The sequence below is a fragment of the Leptinotarsa decemlineata genome, unplaced genomic scaffold (assembly GCF_025532065.1).
Source record: "Leptinotarsa decemlineata unplaced genomic scaffold, Ldec_3_MD MMD2_tig00003798_RagTag_RagTag, whole genome shotgun sequence".
Lineage (NCBI taxonomy): Eukaryota > Metazoa > Arthropoda > Insecta > Coleoptera > Chrysomelidae > Leptinotarsa > Leptinotarsa decemlineata.
This window is the reverse complement of record NW_027412596.1, coordinates 548,936-575,676: the sequence shown is the minus strand read 5'-3', so window position 1 is coordinate 575,676 and position 26,741 is coordinate 548,936. Positions and strand designations below refer to the sequence as shown.

General features: G+C 34.4%; 1 protein-coding gene across 1 annotated transcript in view; it reads right to left on the bottom strand.

Annotated features, from left to right (window-relative positions):
- LOC141483653 (twitchin-like) overlaps window positions 1–26,741 on the bottom strand; it is a 437,930-nt gene that overhangs the window by 22,609 nt on the left and 388,580 nt on the right. The window contains exon 3 of the mRNA XM_074178426.1: window positions 13,757–14,021. Within this exon, the coding sequence (XP_074034527.1) occupies window positions 13,921–14,021 (101 nt within the window). The 3' untranslated portion in view covers window positions 13,757–13,920. The remainder of the gene's footprint in view (window positions 1–13,756; window positions 14,022–26,741) is intronic.

The window sequence follows — 26,741 nt, the reverse complement described above, 5'->3', positions numbered from 1 at the left end:
GTAGCGTAATCCCTCTAAAATTATTGCAATTTTTGTAGTCTCCTTTTTTATGTATCGGTGTTATTAGAGCTGTTCCCCATTCGTCTAATATAGTTTCTTTTTTCCATACCTTATTGATTATTTCTAGTAGGCTCTTTCTTCCAGTTTCTCCTAAGTTTTTCATCATTTCTGGTGTTATTTTGTCCTCTCCTGGTGCTTTCCCATTCTTCAATGTTTTGATTACTTCATCTAATTCTTGCATTTCTATCAATGGTTCGCTTTCGTTCAACTGGTTTCTTTCTGTTGTTTCTATTGATCCTTCTTCATTTCCTTGTCCTAGTAGTGTCTGGAGAAATATTCTTTCCATCTCTTCATTATATCTATTTCGTTTGTAATTATTTTACCTTTTAAATTCTTGATTTTTATGTCTTTTACGGGTTTATCCGATCTCATGGATTTTAGTGCTTTGTAGAATAGTTTTTGGTTACTTTTACTGTCTTCTTCTAGTTCATTACCGAATTCAATCCATAACATTTCTTTTGCTTTATCAACTAATATTTTTACTTGTTTTCTTCGGTTTTTATATATTTCGTACTGTTCTGTTGTATTATTGTTCACGTATTTCTTCCATTGTATTTTTTTTCTTTTATAGCCTCCTTTATGTCATCGTTCCACCATGATGTCTGTTTTCTATTATTATTTGTTTTGTAGGTGCCACATGTACTGATAGCTGTTTCTATGATAACATTTCTAAAAATATTCCACGCTTCTTGTAGTTGTGCTTTCTTAATGTCGTTGTATTTGTTTTCAAGTTTTTCGTTGGTAATATCTCTATATCTAGTAGCTACAGTTGTGTCTCTCATTTTATATGATCTGATCGTGATGTGTTCACCTTTCTCAGACACCTTTTCTTGTTTCTTTTCTGTTGCGTCTCCCTTGATTTTTATTGTCAATAGGAAATGATCACTGTGTATTTCTGCTCCCCTTCGAACTCTAACATCTAGAACATTGTTCCTATTTTCTTTCTGTACCAGAATTTGATCATTCTCATATTGATTTCAATTCAAGAGCCACCGGTAGGCTGAAACAGCTGTCTACCACCAACACTGACATAAAAACTTGGCAAGTTGACATGGGTGTCACACCAATAGGTGGTTTCACTTATGTTTCGCTTGCGTTTACGCAGCTATTTTCATCAAGTACTTTCTTGTTTTTTTTTCTCATTTTGTCTTCAATCAAGGACCGCCTGCCCGGTACTGACGATGCCCAATAGGCTGAAACAGCTGTTTACCGGTGGCTCTCAAATTGAAATCAATATGGGAATGATCAAAAAGTACTTATCTATTTATTTTTTGATTTTCATGGAATTATTTCACAGCAGCTTGACTGCATTAACCTTTCTAAATTTCATATCATTTCTAGAAACATGTGTATTTGTTTTCCGATGGCATTTCAGGTTAGCTTCCCAAATTTCTGCTACCGCAGTAGTCGGTTGATTGGTCAAACCACCAACACTGACATGAAAACTTGGCAAGTGGACTCGGGTGTCACACCAATAGGTGGTTCCACTCATGTTTCGCTTGCGTTTACACAGCTATTTTCATCAGGTACTTTCTTGGGTTTTTTTTTCATTTTGTCTCCAATCGAGGACCGCCTGCCTGCCTGCCCGGTACTGACGATGCCCAATAGGCTGAAACAGCTCTCTGCCGTCTACAGTATATAAATATATATATATATATATATATATATATATATATATATATATATATATATATATATATATAAAATTATATTTTTATTAAATTTTTGGTATTATTATATTGTATAACAAGTACTTTTTACCTCATACACAATTTTAAGACAACGATAAAAAAAAAGATATATATATATATATATATATATATATATATATATATATATATATATATATATATATATATATACAGTGTCACCGATAAAGTCCGCATCAAATGGGAAACTTTTTTATTTATCGTTTTATGTGAAATTTGATTTTGGCAGTGGATTTTGCTTAAGAAATGATGTCAAATGGCGTCTACAGAATAGGTCACGTGATTTCCTTAACCTGTCAAAATTGACATTTAAAAAAAGAAACATCGAAAAATGACATTATTCTTCAAAATATCCAAAAATATCAAGGGATAAAAACATTTTCTTTTGTAATTTTATACCCACACTCCAAGTTTCAAACCCATAATAAGTATTTTATATTTTCACTATTTTTCCGCATTCCTGCTTTTTCTACTTATCAAAATTTAAGGACACCTGTACTTAATCATTTATTTTAACTAAACTCGTCACCGAATTTCTTTTTTTGTAATATAATAATATTTTAAGAGCCTCTTTGATGTTAAAAACAAATTTTGAAAAATAAAAGTTGTCAAACTTGATGCAAAGTTCATCTAGTTTCAACGGGGCTTTCAAAACTATACAGTACTTGAGTTTTTTAATGAGCAAACGGCCTCACAATATGAATTAAAACAAAACGGAACATTAGAAAAATTCATTTCGTGATTCTTGAAGCCCATTCAATAAAAGGAAAAAACTCATAGTATTTACATTTACCTATACTCCGCTAACAACACTAATTTAAAAAAACTGGGTAGGCTTTGAAAAAATATGAAACTACATAATGTGTTTTAGAAAACGTCACTGTCACTGAATAAATTAATGCCCGTTAGTTCAATGTAATGTATGAAAATTAAAATAATATGTTATCTTCACAAGAAAAAATTGAAATTGTGCTAATTTGTGGTGAAAACACATTGCATCGACAAGTGGCTGATATTTTTAACGCAAGACATCCTGGTAGACATGTACAGCAATCCACTGTTATTAGGATTTTAAAAAAAATTTAAACTGACTGGTTCAGTTGAAAATACTTTTAAAAAACGTCATAATCCATCACGCAATAATGATGAGGTTCAGTTGGCTGTCTGCCTGGATGTTATCGAACAGGGAAAATCAAGTATTACCAATATTGTAGATAGAACTGGCGTTAAAAGAGAAAGCTTAAGAGCAATTTTACATAAAAATAAATTCAAACCCTACAAACCTAAATTTATAAATACCTTAAAGGAAAGAGATTTCGATGTTCGACTAGATTTATCTTTCTGGTACCAAGGAGAAGTAGAATAAAACAGAAAATTTCCTCACAAAATCCTATGGACCGACGAAGCTACCTTCACATCGAACGGCGTAGTCAGTTCCCAGAATTGTAGGTGGTGGGCTCAGGAAAATCCTCATTTTGTGATAGAATGTCGGGACCAATATTCATTTAAAACAAATGTGTGGTGCGGTAATGGGACCATTCTTTTTTGGACACAATTCAACTTCTCAGGATTATTTGCAATTTCTAAATACTGAGATCAGTGATATAGTGGACAATATGCCGGTTGAAATAAAACACAGTCTGTGGTATCAATGTGACGGGGCTCCTATTCATAGTTCAAAACAAATCAAAGAGAAACTATTAGAAATGTTTAGGGGCAAAGTTATTGGGCGAAATATGGAGCAAATATGGCCGCCTAGGTCGCCAGATTTAACCCCACTAGATTTTTTCTTGTGGGGTTACTTAAAACAAATCGTTTATAAACAAAGACCTTTTCGTGACGTGAATCACCTAGAAACTGTTATTAGAAACTCTATTTTAAACATGAACCCTGTGAGTATCAGCAACCCTCAAATGGTTTATGATTTGTTCTTTTCCCTGATGATAATTCAGTTTATGATAATGTCTTATCAACAACTTGGTCATACAGTTTCTTGAATCCAGAACAATTTGCTGTCTCATATTGATATCTAGGTGTTGTGCATCATCCAATCGTCCGCTTAGTCTCAAAATATTGTCTTGCCCGATAAATAAATTCAAATTTTGAAGACGACTTTGTTTTATAGGATTCTTCATACGATTGAGTCTCTCAATATCTTCGAAGTTCAGCCTTTTCAAATTCTTCAACCGTTAGCTCTGTGAAAATCTGAGGAGTTGGTAGACCAATCTTCTTCTTCATGAGATGAATGAATCTTATCACCCTAGCGAGTGACCTGACAAGTCGTAAATAATTCGAAAATCTTGAAAAATTGATAATTTCTTCACATCTCTTGTTGATTACAAAAACAAAATTCTTTTTTTTTTCTACTTCTGTACCATCTTCTATCTTTTCTTCAGCATGAGGCCATTTAATCTCTTCTGAAGTCAAGAACTGAGGACCTTCAAACCAATTCTGAAAGTTATCAATGTTCCAGACACCCCTGGTCGCTTCATCTGCTACATTGAACTTTGTCGGTAGCCAATGCCATTCATCAGGATTTGTATTATTAGAAATTTCTCCAATTCTGTTGGCAACAAAAGTCTTATAATTCCTTGGGTGCGACTTAATCCAACTTGAAACTATTTTAGAATCAATCCAAAAAATTTTTTTATCTATTTTTATGCTGTGGCCATTTTCGATAGTTTTAGCCAATCTTGATCCAAGAAAAGCTGCTTGAAGTTCAATTCTAGGTACTGTCATGGGTTTCAAGGAAGTGACTCTTGACCTAGCCATAACCAAAGACGTTTTAATCTGATCACTGGAGTCTTTCATTCGAAAATATGACACAGCAGCATATCCTTTTTCACTTCCATCCGTGAAAGTATGTAGTTGAATTTCAACAATTTGACTGCTGAATCCATACCATCGAGGAATTCTCAAATTTTTTATTTCATACACTGCAGATAGCCCAGATTACCATTTTCTAAATAGATCAGGAGTGATTTTATCATCCCAAGCAATTTTATGTGACCATACTTCCTGCATCAAAATTCTGGCTTGTATAGTGAAAGCTGCTAACAGGCCAAGTGCATCATAAACTGACATTACCACTTTCAATAGTTCTCTCTTCGTGGGAATATTGTCTGTTACAATCATTTTTTCATGTTTTTTTTTAAAATGTATCAGGAAAACTGAGAAGATCATCTTTTGTATACCATATTAAACCTAAAATTCTTTCAGACGTGGGTAACTTTTCAGTATCGGTACTACTTTTGGATAGTATTTTAGCAGGTATATTTGTCAGGACATGACTAGAATTGCTGACCCAGTTTATCATTCTGAATTGATTATGGATGTTTATGACTTCGTGAACAATTTCAATGGCTTCTGCTTCGTTTTCAAAACTGTCTAAGTAATCATCCATGTAATGATATTTTTCAATAGCTTTCACTGCTTCTGGATGTTTCTTTCCATGTTTTTTAGCATTTTCACGAAGGACGTAGATCGCAGAGCTTGAAGAACAGATTGCTCCGAAAATCATGGATTTCATTTGGTAAGTAAGGATAGGTCCGTCTTTATTTCTTCCCCTCCACAGAAAACGCTGTGAATCTTGATCTTCATTTCGTATCCTTAAAAACATTTCTTCGATGTCTCCCATTACAGCTATTCGATTTTGACGAAAATTGAATGAAATGTTTACTAAGGAATTCAAAAGATCAGGACCTTTTAATAAATTTTCGTTCAAATTGATTCCATCTATTTTGGCTCTGGCAGATACAAATCTGAATTTTTGTGGTTTACTAGGATTTTTTACTGCAAAGTGTGGCAAATACCAGGTTTTGTGAGACGTAACGGCGGCTTCTTCGCAAGTCAAAACTTTTGCGTATCCTTTTTCAACGAAATTTTCTATTTTTTTGGAATATTGCTCTCCAACATGCTGATCTTTCTGCATTTTCTTCTCTACAGTGAATAATCTATTCAACGCGGTAGCTCTGCTGTCTGGCAAATCGATATTTTCTTTCTTCCAAAGCAAACCAATTTCCCAGTGGTTGTTCTCTACTTGGCGACATGTTTCTTCCATGAGTTGGAACGCTTTTTTTGTCTTCTTCTGAAATATGATTGAATTTGTCATTTTCAACTCCCAAATTATCCATCAGAATAGTTTCATTCATTTGTTCTTTCAATTCGTCATTTCCAGAAACATCATTTTTCATATAACATGTCATAGAATAATGAGAGTCGACTCGATGTTTGAAATATGAAGAGTTTCCATGAACCACCCATCCTAATTTGGATTTTCAAATAACCAGTGCATTGGGAGGCCCCTGTATAACATCTCTGGCTATTGTTAAATTGATGTGGTCCTGGCCAATCAGAATCAGCGGTTTAGCATTCCTGAGGTTGACCAATGGAATTCGTGATAGATGATTCCAAGTTGTCGCTAAATTTTTGACATCTACAGATTGAACAGGAAGCTTCAAATTTGAAACTGTTCTTACATTTGACATGTCAAAAGTTTCCTGATTGAGCGTTCCCTGAATTTTCAAATTGACACGTTTCGATTTGTCGTCTGTATAGGAAGTACAATTGGTCCAATACATTTTTAATGGATCATTTACACCATCCACTCCTATCTCCTCGGCAAGGTTGGAGTCCATCAATGTAACCGTGCTTCCTTCATCAAAGAGCGCATATGTTTTCATCGACTTTTTGGGGCCGATGACAGTGACAGGAACTATTCGAAGTAAAACGCTTTTATATTCGGTTTGAATCTGAAGAAAATGCTCATTATTAAAACAATCAGGATTCTGTGATTCCTCTTCTTTCGTCTCAGCTGTGATATTGGAAGCGGCTAACTGAGTTTGCAAGTTGTATCCCTGCAATTGGTTTGGATTTACAACACTATTCGGGTGGAGTAAGCGATTATGGTATTTTTCGCATTTCTGCAGACCACAACGTCTTTGATTTTTACATTTGAAAGTACGATGAGACTAATTGAGGCAAGAAAAGCAAACTTTTTGTTCTTTCACCCATTTCCATCTCTTATCAGTGTCGAGACGCAGGAAATGGTCGCATTTGTATATGGAATGAGTAGATTTAGAACAAAATCGGCAGTACTTTTCCATTGATGAGTTTTCTGTTCCAATAAAAACGTTCGTTTTATTTTTCTTGTCCATATACGGGACTGTTGATGCAGAATGTGGAATAGAAGGTTTACATAACAAACGAGCTGCTGAAGATTCTTCTTGTAACCACTCTGAAAACTCTTTCAACGATGGTGTAGGTATGTCTTTGTATTTCTTGACAATAATTCTTGCCCACTGGAACTGAAGGTGTTCTGGCAATTTTTGAACGAGCTCACTAAGAAGTTGGCTATTGTTGATATATGTTTTCATTTTCAACGATTTTGCAGTGACAGTAAGATTAAGAACCGAATTGGCAAATTTTATAAAGGATATTGGAGAACGAGTATTCACGGGTGGTAATAATTTCACTTTATTCATCATGGATTCCATTATAAATTCAGGTCGTCCAAATCTAGCCTCTAACGTCTCAAGTATGTCATTGAGATTATCTGGAGATACAAATAGTGGCTTCACTGCATCTGAAGCTTCATTTTTCAGGGCTTTTTGTAAACGTAGCAAATTTTCTTCATCAGAGTGAGCACATGTTTCAGTGGATCGTTGATATAGAGAAATAAACATAGGCCAATCCTCAACATTTCCGTAGAAATAAGGAAGTTCTTTCCCCACAACATTCCTGCAGGATAAATTAGAAGATTTGTTGTGCCAATGACGCGAAGAAAGCTAACTGCTGAGAATGCTTTCTCACTACTATCACAAAATGTGTGAATTTCGATTCGTAATGCTGATGGAATCAATAGACTATAGCATCTTGGAATTTTGATCAGTACAATTTTCTCCTTCGTCGCTCGATCTGCAACATTCAATTCAGATGGTAACCAATGCCATTGCGACAAATCAGAGTCTTCGTGAATTTCTCCAAGTCGACAAGCTACGAAAATCGAGAATCTTCTTGATTCAGACCTGATTTGATGAATAACAACCATTGAGTCAGTCCAGAAGTGAACTTTATCAATTTCATATTCCAGTTCCTTCCTTATAGATTTTGCCATTCTATATGCAAGCACTGCTCCTTGTAATTCCAATTTTGGGATGGTTTGTTGATTCATTGGAGCAACTTTGAATTTTTCTGCTAGAAATGAAATGTGGACTTCGTCATTTTCAACCATCCTCAAAAAGGCGACTGCTGCATATGCCTTATCACTTGCATCGGAAAATAAATGCAAATCAACTTTGTTGATTAACGTAGAATTAGGAAAGTAATATCTATTGATAGTGACAGGAGTATAATGTTTCAATTGAGTCAACCATTTCAGCCAGGTGTAGAAAAGTTCTTCTGTTATAGCTTGATCCATATCAATATGACTTCTCCATATATTCTGAATCAGAATTCTATCATTTATCATGAGAGGAGCAAGAAAACCAAGCGGGTCAAATACTGACATAACCGTGCGCAGTACTTCCCTTTTTGTTGGTACTTTCTCTCCATGGCAGATTTCATCAGGAATTTTTTTCAGGTCCAATATAAATACAAAATCGTCAGTCGTAGGAGACCAGGATATGCCCAGAACTCTTTCTAACATTTTTGAGTCCAGTTTCACATCTACTTGAGAATTAGCACGGAAGTTCTCTGGAATCGACTGCATTACTTCATTTGAATTACTTATCCACTTCACCATATCAAAATTTGCCTCTTTATGAACAACAATAACATTTCGAATTCTATCGATAGCTTCATCTATCGTATGGCAAGAGTCCAAGTAATCGTCGACGTAATGTTGTTTCTCCATTGCACGGACAATCCCTGGATATTTATCTTCAAACGACGCTGCATTTTTGTTTTTTACAAACTGTGCTGCAGACGGGGACGATATTGCACCAAAAATCATCGCCTTCATTTCGTAAACATCTGGACTTTGGTTTCTCTCCATACCTCGCCATAAAAATAATTGTACACATCTGTCTTCCTCGATAATTGAAACTCTATGAAATATATCTCTGATATCACCTCCAAAAGCAATTCTTCCTTGTCTGAATCGCCACAAGACAGATATCAAAGTTGGAACGTAGTCAGGACCTTGGCAAAGGAAATCGTTAAGACTCACACCTTGAGATTTTGCCGCAGCGTCAAAAACCAGACGAATCTTTCCAGGTTTGTTGATATTCGCAACCCCAAAGTGTGGAAGAAACCAGTTGTTTTTATTATTCTGAACTTCATATGGATGTAACTTCCTGGCGTATCCTTTTTGAAGATACTCAGTAATCTTTGCAGTAATCTTTGCAGTATACTCTTCAGCAAATTTGGCATCCTTGTCCATTTTTCGTTCTATACAATACAGACGATTCAGGGCATTAGTTTTACTGGGCGCTAGTGTACGGTTGTCACGTTTCCATAGGTGCCCTATTTCGTAATGATTACCGATTTTCTTCAGAGTCTTTTCCATGATCTCCACAGCCCTTTCATCTTCGATTGATTTGATAACATTGTCTGGTATTTTTACACCAAAAGCTTCAAGACGAAAAATATACATTGAGACATAATGGGCTGATGCAGTTGTGGTTGGATGATATTTCTTGGTACTATGAGGCCACAATTATCCTGACCGATCAACATCTCCGGTTTAGTATTTCTTATTGATGCCAATAGATCACGGTCTAAATGAAAATATTTTTCGTTCGAGTTATCAACATCTATTTCTTGAGATGGAAGTCGCAAATTCTGTACGGTTCTGACTTGTTTCAGCGTGAAGAATTTTTTTAGGTTCCTAGAAGCAGCGATATCTAAAGAAACCATTCGTGAATGATCTTCGTGGTTAGTTATTTCATTAGTCCATTGGAAACAGAGTGGAACAACCGGTCCTGGAAGTCGTAATCTGCGAGCTAAGTCTTCCTCAATCATGGTACAGGTTGATCCTTCATCAAAGAGTGCGTAAGAAAGAATATCCCCAGATGGTCCTCTAAGAATCACAGGTGCGATTCGTAGTAGTACAGTTTTTGTTTCATTTCCTGAAGATTTACTATGGAAACTAGCACATAAATTGGCTTGACTTACAAGATTGTTTGGGCTTTGCGATTCATTTTGTGGTTGTTGATTACTCACAATATTATTTAGGCTTTGCAGTTCATTTTGTGATTGTTCATTGCGTGGAACATGAACTACACCTCGATTTCGAAAAACACTTAGTCGACATATGCCCAAATTTGAGGCAGAGGAAACATAATTTGAGGTTGAGAACATTCTTTCGTCTTTCATTCACTGATAATTCAGAGAATTTCGTACATTTTGATACTACGTGGTCAAGATTTTTACAAAAAATGCACTCACTAGTTTTATTCTCCGAAAAACTATCTCTTTTTGAAATCATGACAGTTTCCCTTCTGATAGAATTTTTAGATAGACTATTTCTTTGAAAAGGATTACTAAAAGCGGCCATCGAGTTGAGCTTTTCTTCAAACCATTCAGAAAAATCTTCTAATGATGTTTGTATTCCTTTCAAATCACGTTGATGCTTGAATTTTCCCCATGAAAACTTTTGCATAGTAGGAAGCTTTTCTATCAAATTTGTTAAGAGATCTGGATTGTAGAGATACAGATGGGAATTGACGTTTTTCATTGTGGTTACCATATTATTCACAACATTAGAATAATAAATCCATGACTCCCACTTGTCTTCTTTAATATTACCAGCTTTTTTCGCCTTTTCTATCAGCGACAAAATTATCCACTCCGGTCTACCAAAATTCATTTCTAGCATCTTGATAATTTTGGAGACGTTTCTCGGGGAAATGAGAAGAGCTTTGACAGTTTCTCTTGCTTTGCCCTTCAATGCCCGGTTCAAACGGATCAAATTGTCTTCATCAGATAACTCAAGCTGATCTGTAGATCTTCTAAACTCATTGATGAAAATAGGCCAATCAGACAAATCGCCAGAAAATTCTTCAATTTTTGTTGTAAAAGAACTTTATTCGTGGCATTCGCATTTTGTGCATATTCTTTGACAATATCTAAAAGCACCTGGTTATTCTCTCCACCCCCAACAAAACTTGGAACATTGACATTAGGGGAAGATAAAATATTAAAGCTGGTTGGCTGTGATCCTTGTGAATACACTGTCTTGACTCTGTTACCCAATTATCGATAACATTTGGATTTGCATAAAACTGTTCGGAATAAGTTGGAAATTCCTCTTTTTCGTTCACCGAACTATTGGTTTCACTTTGATCGGCAATTTTTCTTCGTATTTCAGCTTCTTTTCGTAAAAACTGACGTTCTAGCTTTAAGGCTTTTGGCTTTTCTTTAGATTCTTCTTCAGTAAGTTCCCTCTCTCTTCTTATCAGCTCCATTTCCATATGTAGTCGATTTATACTTGAATTGTGAGAAGGAACGGAATTTTCTTTCAAAATTTTCACAGAACCAACACTGTTTATCCCTGGTGGAGCAGAAAATTAGCTCTTGCGAAGTTCACTTGTAGGAAATTTCCCCTGGCGAGAATCTTTACTAGATGTGACTTTTCTTGCAGAATTTGTGTGGTTACTTGGAACTGGTTGAATTTTACCCGTAACCACACTTGAATCAAATACTTCATTTGACATATCTATAAATCTCGAAGGTGGAACTCCTTTGTTGGGCCTCTCACTCCGTCGGACATTTTTGACGAGTGATGGTTCATTTGCTTCATTGTATTGTTCCATAGCGGTTCAATAATCACTCGAAGGACCAATGTAAAATACTTAATCAAATTAAAAACGAATTCAAACAATTTCGCCTTTAATGACTTTTTTTGACAGTTATTATTTTTTGGCTTGTTTCATTTCTTTTTCAGCTCCGCAGAGGTTTGATCCCTCTCTATCTGACAACAGAGAGATCCTCGCTGGAGTGCCACAGGGGGCCGTGCTCTTGCCGACGCTGTATTCACTTTACACCAGTGACCTTCCAAGGTCAGGGCGTGTGAAGATATCTCTGTACGTCGATGACACGGCTCTCCTCTCATCTTCCATGGGTCAGAAGCTCGGTGTCGTCTACATGCAACGTGCATTGGACGACCTCGGGCGCTGGTACTTTGAATGTAAGATCCGAGTGAATCCAGAAAAGACCCAGGCAATAACCATGAGAAAATTGCTATCTTCTCCGGACAGAAAAGTGAGAATCTCTGGAAGTGAGATTGACTGGCAAGCGCGGGTAAAGTACCTCGGTCTTCTAATAGACCGTAGGCTCACCAGGAATCCGCACATCACAATCGTGAAGGCAAAGATCGAGGATCGGATAGCTAGTCTGTACCCTCTGATCAACAGATGTTCTAAATTAAGACTCAAAAACAAAATTATGATCTACAAAACGATGTTCAAGCATGTCATCATGTATGCTTCAGGCGTCTGAGGACAAGCGGCTCCGTAAAATATCTCCATTTTGGAGAGATTGCAAAATCAGCTAATAAGGATGATTGTGAATGCTCCTTGGTTCATACGGAACGAAGCTATCCGCAGATTTACAGCTGCCTTCCATTCAGGAGTCCATTCAGTCGAGGAATCGGCAAGTCATGGATTATGCCGAAAATCGTAAAAATCCGTTAGTCAGGGAAGCTATGGATTACACTGTAGACGACTCCTCGCGATATAGATGGCCCAGACACTCTGTCGAATGAGGCCCTCGTGTCCTCCGTTAGAAGATGAACAATATCTTCATCCAAACACCCCAGCCAGGTGGGGGTTCACCGTGAATGGCGGCAACGATGTCTAAGGACTTTCATGCCGACACCAAAATCACCAAAATAGCTGGCGATTATATCAGATAAAGAAAGAGAAATTCAAGCAGAATTTGAAATTATTGTCTCAGAGGAGATTTGTTAGATAGAATATTGTATTACAACGATATAGTTCCTATTGGAATTGTGAAAAACAAAGTATTTGGAACGAAATTGATGAGAACTGGACCTCAGGTTGAATATGAGTATAAATATTGAGATATTGTATAAGGTGATCTTCAGCTGCAGTTTCTCCGTGTTGAGATTTGGGAAGTAAAACAAAATTTACTTCTCAAATTGAATTCGTTATCGACGTCGCTGTGGAGCATATTGGCCTTTATCAAGGCCAGGATATGAAACCAAAAGGTCATTTTCAAGACTGATTGCTGTTAACAGAAATTTTCAGTTCTAGCATTGCCCTTATCAGGGCTCATTATCTATTTTTGCGATAATGCAGGGAGCGCGAGACACCAAAGGTCCGGGATTGAATCCAGGATGCCAGGAGGCAACCGAGTTTAGATTCTCTGGTGGTATAGCACCCACCGGCTCTGATTTCCATGCGACAAGCGGCCTAGGAGCGGAAGGTCTTCCGCAACTCCACGCCCAGTCGGGTACTTCTAGAAGTGTGTATTTTTTTTCAAATATTGAATGTTAGGTCTTTTTGTGTTTTGATTTGTATTTGTTCCTTGATAAGTGATTTATGACTGTTAAATTTATGGACGTTTGAGTTTTCCCAAATGTCCATACGGTTTCCCTCATTGACTTGTTTTATGACTTTTATGTTCTCTGGTGGGGAGAAATTATGTTTGTTTTGTATGGCGTGTGTTGCGTGTGTTGCACGCATTTTTTTGTTGATGCGATAGTTTTGTATTTGACTATAGTGACATGTACGTTGTTGTTCTTGTTTGATTTAAAAAGATTGTTCAACTCCTTTCATAGTGATAAACAGTTATTTACATCCCCGATAGATGAACAATTTTTATATCGTCTTGGTTAACAAACTTGGTTAACGAAACGCTCGTCGTGAAGAAGCATTTTTGTTCTGGTGAGAAAAACTGTTTCCGAAATTTATTCGATACGTTTTACTTCTGTGATGAAGGCGTGGGAAGGCTTGCATTTCACATTACTCGAAATATAATTACGATTCTTTCATTTCAGAGAAATTTCATCTGATAATACTCACATTTCAAAAACAGATTTCTGCTACTTTTATAAATACACAACAACGTTTAAATTTGAAAGAAAACACTCCAATTTCATATTCAATTTAGATCCTCACACTAATGAAATGTCATTTGCATAGATGTGAGTTTTAGTCCTCGTTCCAAAGTTTATTGCACGGGGATTTTATGGTCCTGCCACTGCCACAAGGATGCTGAGAAGGACTGCAGAAAATGGATACTCCAGTCGAAGTTGTCCTCCATGTTGCATTGCCGCAGGGTGCTCTCCTGCAATAGAGAAAAAAAAAATTTATGAAATATATGGATGGCTTTATTATCCTTTTTAAAACCTATGTTTGGTTTGATTGATGTGTTTTGTATGCATGAAGCAATAAACCAAAAAACAAAGTGTAGAAATATCACTGATCGGAATTTTTTTACAGGTATATACGATTTTCTCTGATGAGTGGACAACACATTTTGTTATTTAGTCTTCATTGAGATTTGAATATAAATTCACGTGTAAGTAACTACATTTTCAAATATACAACAAAATGATGATGCTCAATTGAAAATTAATGGCTATCGACTGGAAATAGTTGACATAAACTTTTGAATTACTTTTGTGTCATATTTTTTCGGAATCCTGATCATATTCAAGTGAGCCACTCCAATTGAACCTCATTCGTAAAATTTACTTGGATTCAAATTTTCTCAAGTAACCGCCAACTTCAATGATAATGATAATGATTGTAATGATATCCAATTTGATTTGATTGTTTTTTCAATAAGATAAATCGTTGGAATTCCTACGACGATACTCTAAATATTTCAGATGCTAGGGTTCTTGATAATGAGCAAGTGATACAGTTATTCAAATTAAATCACTTCATTCACGATCGGAAGACCGTGGATTCGATTCCCGCCTCGACCAGATATTTTTCTCGAGATAATTTATCTGGTTGAAGCCGAAATGATTCTGCAACCGTGTTAGGATTCACACTTTGAAAGGTAAGACCTCGTTAGTCCTTAGCTCGCACAAGTTTCTCAACTTCTGAGAGTTGTCGTTCGTATCTGAACAGATTTAAACATCGTATAATCTTCGAACTGATTCACTTCTTCATTTCCACTTATAACCTCGTACCTTGTTGAACTTTGAGCTATATTGCGTTCTGAACTGAATCTTGAATTGAACCTATTGCAGTATTACCTATGTAATTCGACAGCCTCCTATATACAAGATGAGAAGGACCGGCATTTATTTTGAGCTAACTATCGTTCAGTTAAGTGAAGTGTTACTCAAATAACTTCAGTGGAAATGAAATTACCGAAATTTGAAATATCAATAGTGAGGATTCCATCTGTATGTTCAATACTTTCATTAGTTTTACAGATATGAAAGCACCGTTCTCGTCTTCTTCAATAACAAGGAATGTAAGGAAACTCGGATAACTGAATAAATGGTGTATTGTTTTAAAACAAGGAAAGAAGACATATTTTTTGCGGACACTTCAGTTGGGTACATGTTTTTCCTCTCAGAGAATGGAGAAGCAAATATAATATTTTCCTGCACGCTCAGAGGAATGCGATCTGCGAAAAAATATATTTTAATATTTTCGAAGTATTTTCCAATAACTGGAAAGTTCACTCGGAAGAATGCACCTGCATCGATTCTGCTGAAGTGTATTGCTGAAAGTTATTCACAAAGGAAAAACGGTTTCCTTCACAATGATGGCATGATACATTTCACTATAAAAGAAGAGGAATAAATGAATGTTGCTTCGTAACTTTCAATTTCAAAATGAGGCATACATAAAATAGATATAGATGGTGATATATTCGTAGAAATATGATAGCAGTCATTGATCAAACAATATTGAGAACAATGAAGGACAATTTTACAATAAAAGAGAAGAAAAATCAGAATTATTTTATTTGTTCAAAAATGGTTGACAATTTTTATATGTTTCCTAGTTTGACTCGAAATCCATGAAAGAATGAATACAATTGGAATGAGTAGCTGAAATCTCGATTATATTGAGAAATGAAAATAGAATAAAACGAATAAAATGATCAGGATGATGAAAAATAATGAAAATCACAATAATAAAAGAATTTGAAAGGATTATATTTTTAGGAGTGATTAATTTTTTGGGAAAGAGAGTTTTTGGCTTTCTACTACTCCATCTGATATAAAAAAATGGATGAGAGAATCTTCCAAAGAAAGGAAAGATTATTCAATTTGAAAATAAGTAACTCTATACATGGATGTGTAGATCATGCAAAGAAGTAACTTTCAGACACAAACTGAAAGAAAGTCCTCTTGAAACAGCTAATTTCATATAAACATTGAATTACACGAAAGAAAAAATTCTTTCGAAACAAATACTTCTATATGAACACTGAATTATACAGAAGATACTTTTCTCTATTCAGTTTGTATATCGAACATTCGTGGAGGAATAAGAATCAGATATCATTCACATGAGTTCTACTTTGAATGAATGGTAATAAATTGTACTCACATGGAACACTATCAAAATCACCACGGAGGCAGTTACAGCTACCTGCGTGACATCCGGGTCCAGGATGTTTTCTTGTAAACACAAGATCTATCATCTGAAACCACAAATGTGCGGTTGGCTCCTGTTGGTGGCTCCGTGCATTTGTATTTCTATCTTTTGGTAACCAAGTGTTGCCCATCCTTACACTTGGCTGCACCATACTGATGATGGGCCAAAAGCCCGAAACACGTGTCTATGGTTTGCCACTTTCATGAGTGCTATGTCCGATATTAACTTCTCTTTCTATATCAAGACACTCAATAACTTTCCTATTTGTATAATTTCCTGGACCCGGATGTCACGCAGGTAGCTGTAACTGCCTCCGTGGTGATTTTGATAGTTTTCTTGTAAACACAAGATCTATCATCTGAAACCACAAATGTGCGGTTGGCTCCTGTTGGTGGCTCCGTGCATTTGTATTTCTATCTTTTGGTAACCAAGTGTTGCCCATCCTTACACTTGGCTGCACCATACTGATGATGGGCCAAAAGCCCGAAACACGTGTCTATGGTTTGCCACTTTCATGAGTGCTATGTCCGATATTAACTTCTCTATATATATCAAGACACTCAATAACTTTCCTATTTGTGTATATATATATATATATATATATATATATATATATATAATAAATAAGTACTCCTTGATCATTCCCATATTGATTTCAATTTCAGAGCCACCGGTATACAGCTGTTTCAGCCTATTGGGCATCGTCAGTAGCGGACAGGCGGTCCTCGATTGAAGACAAAATGAGAAATAACCAAGAAAGTACTTGATAAAAATAGCTGCGTAAACGCAAGCGGAACATAAGAGGAACCACCTATTGGTGAGACACCCAAGTCAACTTGCCAAGTTTTTATATCAGTGTTGGTGGTTTGACCAATCAACCGACATCTGCGGTAGTAGAAATTTGGGAAGCTAACCTGAAATGCCATCGGAAAACGAATCCACATGTTTCTAGAAATGATATGAAATCTAGAAAGGTTAATGCAGTCAATCTGCTGGAAAATAATTGCATGAAAATCAAAAAATAAATAAATAAGTACTCCTTGATCATTTCCATATTGATTTCAATTTAAGAGCCACCGGTATACAGCTGTTTCAGCCTTTTGGGCATCGTCAGTACCGGGCAGGCGGTCCTTGATTGAAGACTAAATGAGAAATAACCAAGAAAGTACTTTCACTAGTTTGGACTTCCATTGTCTATTATATAAAATGATTTGAAATCCCTGAAACAAGTAAAAAAGAATAATTAAAAAGAATAGTTGAAAATAACAATCATCACCCGAAGACGATTGTAGATACCAACAATCGAAACGTCGTGAACTAACGTGACTTGGAATCTCTACACTTTTTTATTTTTTATTATTTTCTTTTTGCATTCCTTTAATTTTTATTTATTCAATTATTATATTTTTACTTGTAGGTTATTTCACTATCATTTCATTTCAGGTTTATTGTTGATTAATATAATTGTTATTTTCAACTATTCTTTTTAATTATTCTTTTTTACTTGTTTCAGGGATTTCAAATCATTTTATATAATAGACAATGGAAGTCCGAACTAGTGAAATTCATCACGAAACATTGTCAATCACCTTCAAACAAGAAAGTACTTGATAAAAATAGCTGCGTAAACGCAAGCGAAACATAAACAGCGAAACATATTGGTGTGACACCCAAGTCAACTTGCCAAGTTTTTATATCAGTGTTGGTGGTTTGACCAATCAACCGACAACTGCGATATATATATATATATATATATATATATATATATATATATATATATATATATATATATATATATATATATATATATATATATATATATATATATATATATATATTTATCGGTCGGTCGAACGGTAGCAAAGCGGTTCGGCATGGATGCTTTGTTCACTCACTCGAATTGACTGCCGTGTTGGTCGGTGGTTCAAGCCCTAGTCTGAACGATCGATCTTCACTTGCTATCGTCTAACCCGTGTTAGGAATCACACGTTGGAAGGAAAAACCTCGTTAATCCTTAGTTCGCACAAGTTTCGACTTCTGAGGGTTGTCGTTCGTAGGGGTGCGACAGCTGGTTAACGAAAAAACAGATTTTAAACGGATTTTTAAACGGATATATATATATATATATATATATATATATATATATATATATATATATATATATATATATATATATATATATATATATATATATATATATATATATACATATATATCCGTTTAAAAATCTTTGTAAAATATATATATATATATATATATATATATATATATATATATATATATATATATATATATATATATATATATATTTTATGTGACAGGCAATATCTGGTTTGTTGAAGGAGATATACAAAAATGTTTCATACAAAAGTTTTAGGAGTTCATGAGAGCTATATATATATATATATATATATATATATATATATATATATATATATATATATATATATATATATATATATATATATATATATATACCAGGTGTCCCACATTTTATGTGACAGGCAATATCTGGTTTGTTGAAGGAGATATACAAAAATGTTTCATACAAAAGTTTTAGGAGTTCATGAGAGCTATATTTTGATATAATTTTCAAATATACAGGGTGTTTGGTGTAGGTGCTACAGACCAAAATTCCATTTTTCAAAATAGAACGCCATATATATTATTACATATTCAGATGCTACGTTAAATTCTGATATCATTTCATGTTTGGTTTTTGAAATTCGGTCACGGCGTTGTTGAGTTATTGCTTAAAATGTAAAGTCTTGAGAACGACTATTATTTTTTTAAATATCTCATACAATTATTCTCTCTGCATCAGATCACATGGAAATTAGTCAAAATTTTGGGTGTTCGAAGTAATGGTTTCAATTTTGAGTTGTGGAATTCAGTCAGGAATCATTTTGAATATGAAACAATTGTGAAATTGAAAGAGGTGTATTCGAAAACAAATGTTTAATTAATAACAATGTAAATAATATAACTTGATGAATCATTTCATAAGAATGGTAGGTACCTAGAAATAAGTCATAAAAATCGTTCAAAGTGATGCCCATTAGATATTATACAGGCTTCGAAACGTCGAATCACTTCTCTCGTACAAGTCGCTCTTATAATATCAGGCGTAATATCACTGCACGCTAGTCGAATTTTCATTTTCAGATCATGGAATATCTTCCATCAACTCGATCAAATCATTTTCTAGAAAATGTAAATATCGCAATCCATTGAGATTTTCATTGAAAAAGTAAGGTCCTATGATGCGGCCATTGAACAATCCACACCATACATTAATACCCCAAGTAGTTTGAAAATTACTTTCGCGGACCCAGTGGGGATTTTCTTGAGACCAATAGTGACTGTTATGTCGATTCACAACTCCATTATTGTGGAATCGCGATTCATCGCTCCACAAAATTTGACTGAATATGTTAGGACTTTCATGTAATATTACTAGAATACAAGCAATGAATTCAAGTCGTCGTTCAAAGTCCGTGGGTTTCAAACCTTGTACCAACTGAATTTTGAATGGGTGGTATTTATTTTCTTTCAGAATTCTCTGTACATTAGATTTGATCACATCGACTTGTTCTGCAAGAGTACGCATAGAAACATGTGGATGAATAATAATATAAGCCAACACATTGATCTCTAAATCTTCAGTTCTAACAGATCTCGTATGATGACGATGCTTTATAGTAGAAGGAAATGACCCAGTTCGCAATTTTTCTACAACTCTCGAAAAAGTCATTCGTGACGGAATGGGTCTGTCTGGAAAACGTTGTTGGTATAGACGTTGTGCTTGACGGCAGTTTTTCTGACATTCCCTAAAAATTAATAACATGTCAATGCAATCACTTGGACTAAACGCGAAAGACATACTGGAGTTTTCGCACAAAGAACACAGTTACTGTTTTGCAAAGAATCACTGAATCGAACCGACAAGTAGATACAATTCAACATTTGTTACTATGGCATCAACAAGCATAAGCTACTTGATGAAATTGTGCAATATAAAGCAATTCACCCCCAAGTTAGTCACATTCTCAAGAATTTCTATATTATATTCAACTGATATCGATATCGTATCGTAGAGGTGAGAATAATGGTTTGTATTCAGTAGTAGTTTAGTTCAATTCAATAAAAGATATAGACTGGATTCGTGTACGAGTAAACAAGTCTTTTTGAAACTTTAAATTTAAGGAAAAGTGCAATAACTCAACAACGCCGTAACCGAATTTCAAAAAACAAACATGAAATGATATTAGAATTTAACGTAGCATATGAATATGTAATGATATACAGGGCGTTCTATTTTAAAAAATGGAATTTTGGTCTGTAGCACCTACACCAAATACCCTGTATATTTTAAAATCATATCAAAATATAGCTCTTATGAACTCCTAAAATTTTTGTATGAAACATTTTTGTGTATCTTGTATATATATATATATATATATATATATATATATATATATATATATATATATATATATATATATATATATATATATACTTTACTTAAGGATAAATTCCTTAAAAATCTGATGCGGTATCGTGCATCGACTAAAAGCAAACTAAGAGATCAGATTTGTTGCAAAATAATTGAGGATCTAAAAGGTATTTGTTTGTTGTCAGATGCACTGTTCTCAATTAAAATTACGTCATAACGCAGCACCACTTAATAATTTTTGAAAACATAAATTTAGTTATCCTGGAATAAATGACGTGTAGCAGAATTTATTTACTGCACCTCTTGGAAATATGGAGTTTGTCGATATGTGATTTCTTTTAAAGATTAAAAGCAGAAAAAACAGCGTACCCACCATAGCAATAAAAAACGAATTCTCTGTATGTACAAACGTCAGTAGCTAATATTGATGTTGGTTTAAAGTAAGGTGTTGGTGTTAGAAACTGTCACAGCGCGTTTTGATTGATTTTGAAGTGTTATTGAAGTTATTTTGGTAGTCCGCTGTTTTTCTGAATATCAGTAAATATGATAAATTATACGAATGCGGAAATGGCGCAAATGCATTACTAATATGGCCTTGCAGATGGTAATGCAACAGAAGCCAGGCGCATTTATCAGGAAAGATATCCTAATCGTGCCTTACCAGATAGCCAAACCTTTTCAAATATTCATCGTCGACTTGGGGAAAGTGGTAGTGTCTAGAAAGGGACTCCGGAAGGTAGACCTCGTGTAGTAAGAACTCCTGAAATTGAGGAAGCGGTGCTGCAAGAAATTGAGGAACATCCTGAAACGAGTACGAGGAAGATCGCTAGAACTCTGGATATTTGTCATCAAATTGTTTGGCGTATTTTGGTTGATTTTTTGTTATACCCATACCATATTTCAAGAGTGCAGGCATTACTCCCAAGAGATTTTCCACAGCGTGTGAAGTTCAGTCAGTGGTATCTACAAAGTATTGCACTAAATCCGCGGTTTGAGTCACAAATTTTGTTCACAAACGAAGCAAATTTTTCTCGGAATGCTATTCAAAATTTCCATAACAATCATGTGTGGGCTGAAGAAAATCCCCATGCAATAACCGAAACCCATTTCCAACACCAATTTTCGGTATTACCTCTTTTTGATATTTTTTTATGATGATCGAATGAAAGTCCACGGCTAATAGAGAATTTCAAAAAAAGGTAACAAGTTGCTAACGGCAGTCAATATATTGAGAGAGCAGTGGTCGTGGGTTTTTTATTTCGTGGAACAATCTTTTTTTGAATGGGGCGCCACTTCATTTGATTTTGCTAAAATCAAGAAATAAAAATATGCATAGTCAGAAAATTATTCAATAGTTGCTGCAGACTGAACCAGAATATGGTAGACAAAAAAGCGGTTATTGTTTTCATTACAAAAAGGATGTGATCCAGTAACACAACAAATGAAATAATACGACGCCGCTACAGCTGCAGTAGGATCTTACAAAACAATAAAGTAAATTCATATGACTTTCATTACGTATACACAAAATAATTATTGAAACGTTGGAAATAATTTTTGAAACGTTACATGCATGTAGGCACATATAATTCAAAAAGGAAACACCAGGTATACCCACATAGCAATAGATATTCCAGGTATATTTCATGAATATACATTTAAGGATATTGTATTATGCTATGAATATGCCATGGATATATATATATATATATATATATATATATATATATATATATATATATATATATCTTCTGGAGAATATTCCCTGGAAGTGCTCCTGGCGAACCTTTGATATATTTCAAGAATATTCCTTAGGAATATTCTTGGAATATCTTATAATATTCTTAGAATATCTGAAGTATATTCTATTAAGAATATTCCAGGAATAGAATCCGAGGAATATTCATAAAATATTCAGGATATTCTTAGTTTATTGTTGGAATATACAATAGAAAAACACCATAGAATATTCTTTAAATATATTTTATGAATATTCCAGGAATATTTGGAATATTCCAAGAATGTGACGAGTAACCGCTATTAGGCATGTATATATTGCATTTTGATACAAGATTCACACAAGTAATGAAACACATAATATTCATGAACAAATATATTTTAAAAACAATATACACTGAAATATTTGACGTTTCAACCAATATTAAAAATAAAAAATCTAATTCAAAATATTTATTCACTGAATAAAATATTCCTGAATACTGTCATATTACAAATATTAGAAATGTATTCAAATTAGGATGTTCCTACTCTCAAACAAATGTATACTAAAAAATATACTAAAATAACAACTCTGTGAATTCATCAGCACTAATTAAAAAATAATAAATATATCATTTCATTGAAAAAGAAAAAGTGTATTACATCAAGAAATAGGTTAGGTTAGGTTTCTCACTTAGAAAAATAAACCCACAAATGAAGTATTTAAAATGAGTGGTATGATGGGTTCTTCAATGAATTTCACTTACTTAAAGTTATTCAAACTTTGCTCACCAGAATAGTTTTCCTTATATTTGTCCAACAATGCATCAACCAGTGTTTCAATAATAATACCTGGAACAAAATGTACATTAACGTTCATTATCACTATTTGAAAGTGGCACAATAAAACTGGAATAAAAATCAAATAGATATTTTTCGCACAGGTTACTCATGAACATTTACAACATTTTATGACTTGGAGAGCAACTTGCATTGTCTTGTTGAAAAGTAATTATTACGTTTTCAGTTCCTTGGTGCACCTGCCTGTACCAGGTACCACTCTGTTTCCTTTTGGGCAAATTGATACTATCTTGAAAACGAGTGATAAAAATTATGAAAACAAATGATACAAAAGAATGTGTCATTCACTTACTTTTCTCTATTGAAGATACACAACTGAAATCACTCTAGTTCAAACATGTACTTAGTCAAACCAACAAATCCCACACACCAACTCTCCTCGAACCTAAAATGAGGTATAGTAGGTTAATCACCATGACTTTACTATCGATAATATTGCATTTTACTTACTTTTCTTGAAGACTGAATAGATGCAACTCTCCTGTTTGAAGATCCAAAATCAAACTATTCGCTGTACTGCAAATTGGACAACCCCAAATTATAAATGGTACTGAACGTGACAGAATTATACTTTGATAATGACATCAACACACCATGCATTACACACGCGAACCTGCCACGTCAACCGCCATGTTGAATCAAATGTCGAATTTAACGCAAACGCAAATGTACCATGCATTAAGGGACAGCCGCTTTCTCAAAACTTATTCGACTGTCGCGCGCTACACTTCAATTGACCAATGAGAAACGTTTACTCCAATTATTCACTTCCCCATTTCTCTGTTTCCAGGATTTTTCGCTTTGTAATTGAATAATTTCAAATACAAAAAGACAAATAGGATGAGAATTAACCAATTTATTAATGCAATTGGTTCATTTATTGGCCCATTCAATTTTTTTTGTCGTTTCCAACAGTTGCTGTTGGAGCAGTTGCTGTTGGAGCAAATCTTCGCGTTGAGTTCAAAAACTGGTTAACACTATCAGGGTTATATACATTAGGTTATGCATTCGATTAAGATCTTCAAATATTTTTGTTTTTAATAATAGTGAATTATTTGAATACGTTATTATAAGATAATTCAAAATTCAATTGTATAGAATATTCCAAAATATACCGTGGGGATATATTCTAATAATATACCATATGGTATATTCGATCGACAATATTCTTAGAATATTCAAAGGAGAATAATCCATTTATAGACATTCTATGCACATTCTTTCGGGAATAATCCTGCCATATTCATTCAAGCATATTCTATGAATATTCTAAAGGCATGTATATATTCCAAGAATATTCTATGAATATTTGAAATATATACGTTCGTTTTATGATATACAGGGAATATTCCATGAATATCTAGTGCTGTGTGGGTATAGTTGGTTTGAGGGTTAGAAACCGAAACAGTTCAGTTGTCAGGCGATACTATAAATATCCTGGATTTGAAAGATATATGTCGAACTGGAACAATTCGACTTTTCTTTTTTTTCAAAACTGGTCGACAGCAAAAGACGGTATTTGGGGATCCAAAAGGTTCCAAACTAGAACAGAAACGTTCGAGATGGTTGGAAGACCCACGCTTCTTGGAAAATACCAAAGGCTGTACTTGTCCGTAGCTTAATGAAAACCGGCAGATCTACAGAAAGTGATCTCGGTTGTGATATTGGTTCCAGAAATCAAATGGTTAAAAAACTCACCTCCTCTAAGGGAATGGCTTCCACTAAAATAATGCCCAACACAAAAATGGTAACTCACGTGACACACTCTACTTTCGTTTCTCAACCATCACCCAAAATCCTTTCAGGTTGACCTCCGACCAGAAGTATCAACACAAACTCGTCCTTTGCGCCGTGACGTACATGTGGACGAAATTTGGTGTACTCCAATGGAAATACTTCTTACTTTTTATGAAGTATTCATTGAGCATTCCTTCGTTTTGAGAATTTTATTTCATTAATAATAATTCGTTTCTTTTTCTCTTCCCCAGACTACATCAAACAATGCAATGAAATACAGAGTTATCAAGAAAATCAAATAGCTGATGTTTACTAGATTGGAACTGTGAAATTGTATACATGTATTTTATGATTTCCACAATTAAATGATACATTTCGTAACAAGTGCTTTGGATTGTTGATAAAAGTCAACTTTTCAGGTTACATCGGTTAATGTATGGGCAGGAATTATAGGTGATCATCTAATAAGCCCATTTTTTCTACCAGGACGCCTTGATGGTCGTTCTTATTTGCACTTTCTCGAAGAAGACTTACCTGGGTTATTGGAAGATGTGCCACTTGCGTTAAGGAATCGAATATGGTACATGCACGATGGCGCCCCTGCTCATTTTAGTGAAATTGTCCGAAACCATTTGAATACAGTTTATCCTAATCGTTGGATAGGTCGCGGAGGACCTCAGCAATGGCCAGCAAGATCCCCCGATCTCAACAGTTTAGATTTTTTAATGGGGTCACCTTAAAACTCTTGTGTATAAAATTCCCGTCAATACTTTAGAATATTTAAGAGAGTGAATAATTGCCTCGTTTGAAACTATACGAAATACGCCGGGAATATTTGAACGGGTGCGTAATTCCATGCGTAGAAGGGCGGAAGCATGCATACTAAGTGCAGGTGGCCACTTCCAACAATTTTTATAATCAGTTTTGCTATTACTACCAATTAACAAATTTGTGCTATTCGTTTAGACTTACTGTCACAAAATAAAATAAAACTCGTTTTTGTGAAAAATTTATTTTTTGCAGATTATGTTTTCAAATATCATTAGGAAATTGGTAATGCGTTATAAAGTAATTTTCAGATTCTCATTCATTTTAGAATTGATCTAATTTCTTAATTCGCTTTCTGTCGATTTTTATTTTTTTTGAGTGAAAATCATGCGTCGGACCAGGAGTTCAAATTTTCTCAAAAATAAATGAGGATTTTAAAAATGATTTTATTTTGAAAAAAAAGCATTGGCGTAGTATTTTTTTCCCTAAAATATTCAATGCGAAACCCGTAGGGATGCCACTGTTTGAAAAAATAAATATTTGTGTGCATCAGAAAATGCGCCTTGAGGCATGGAACATATGTATCAAAATTATCTCAGGTATTATTAAAAAACTGATTATTTTTGAAAACTTCGCCACCCTGTATCTCAAAAGTTAAGGCTTTTATGACATACGTCCATAGGACGTTTTTTTCTTAAAATGGGTCTAAGAATTACATCCTTGAATATATATATATATATATATATATATATATATATATATATATATATATATATATATATATATATATAAATATATCAGGGCTATCTAAAATAAAATTTGGTTTAATTTTAACAGAAAATAGTTAATATTGATACTTACAGTAAATATAAACAAAATATATAAGAACGCTGT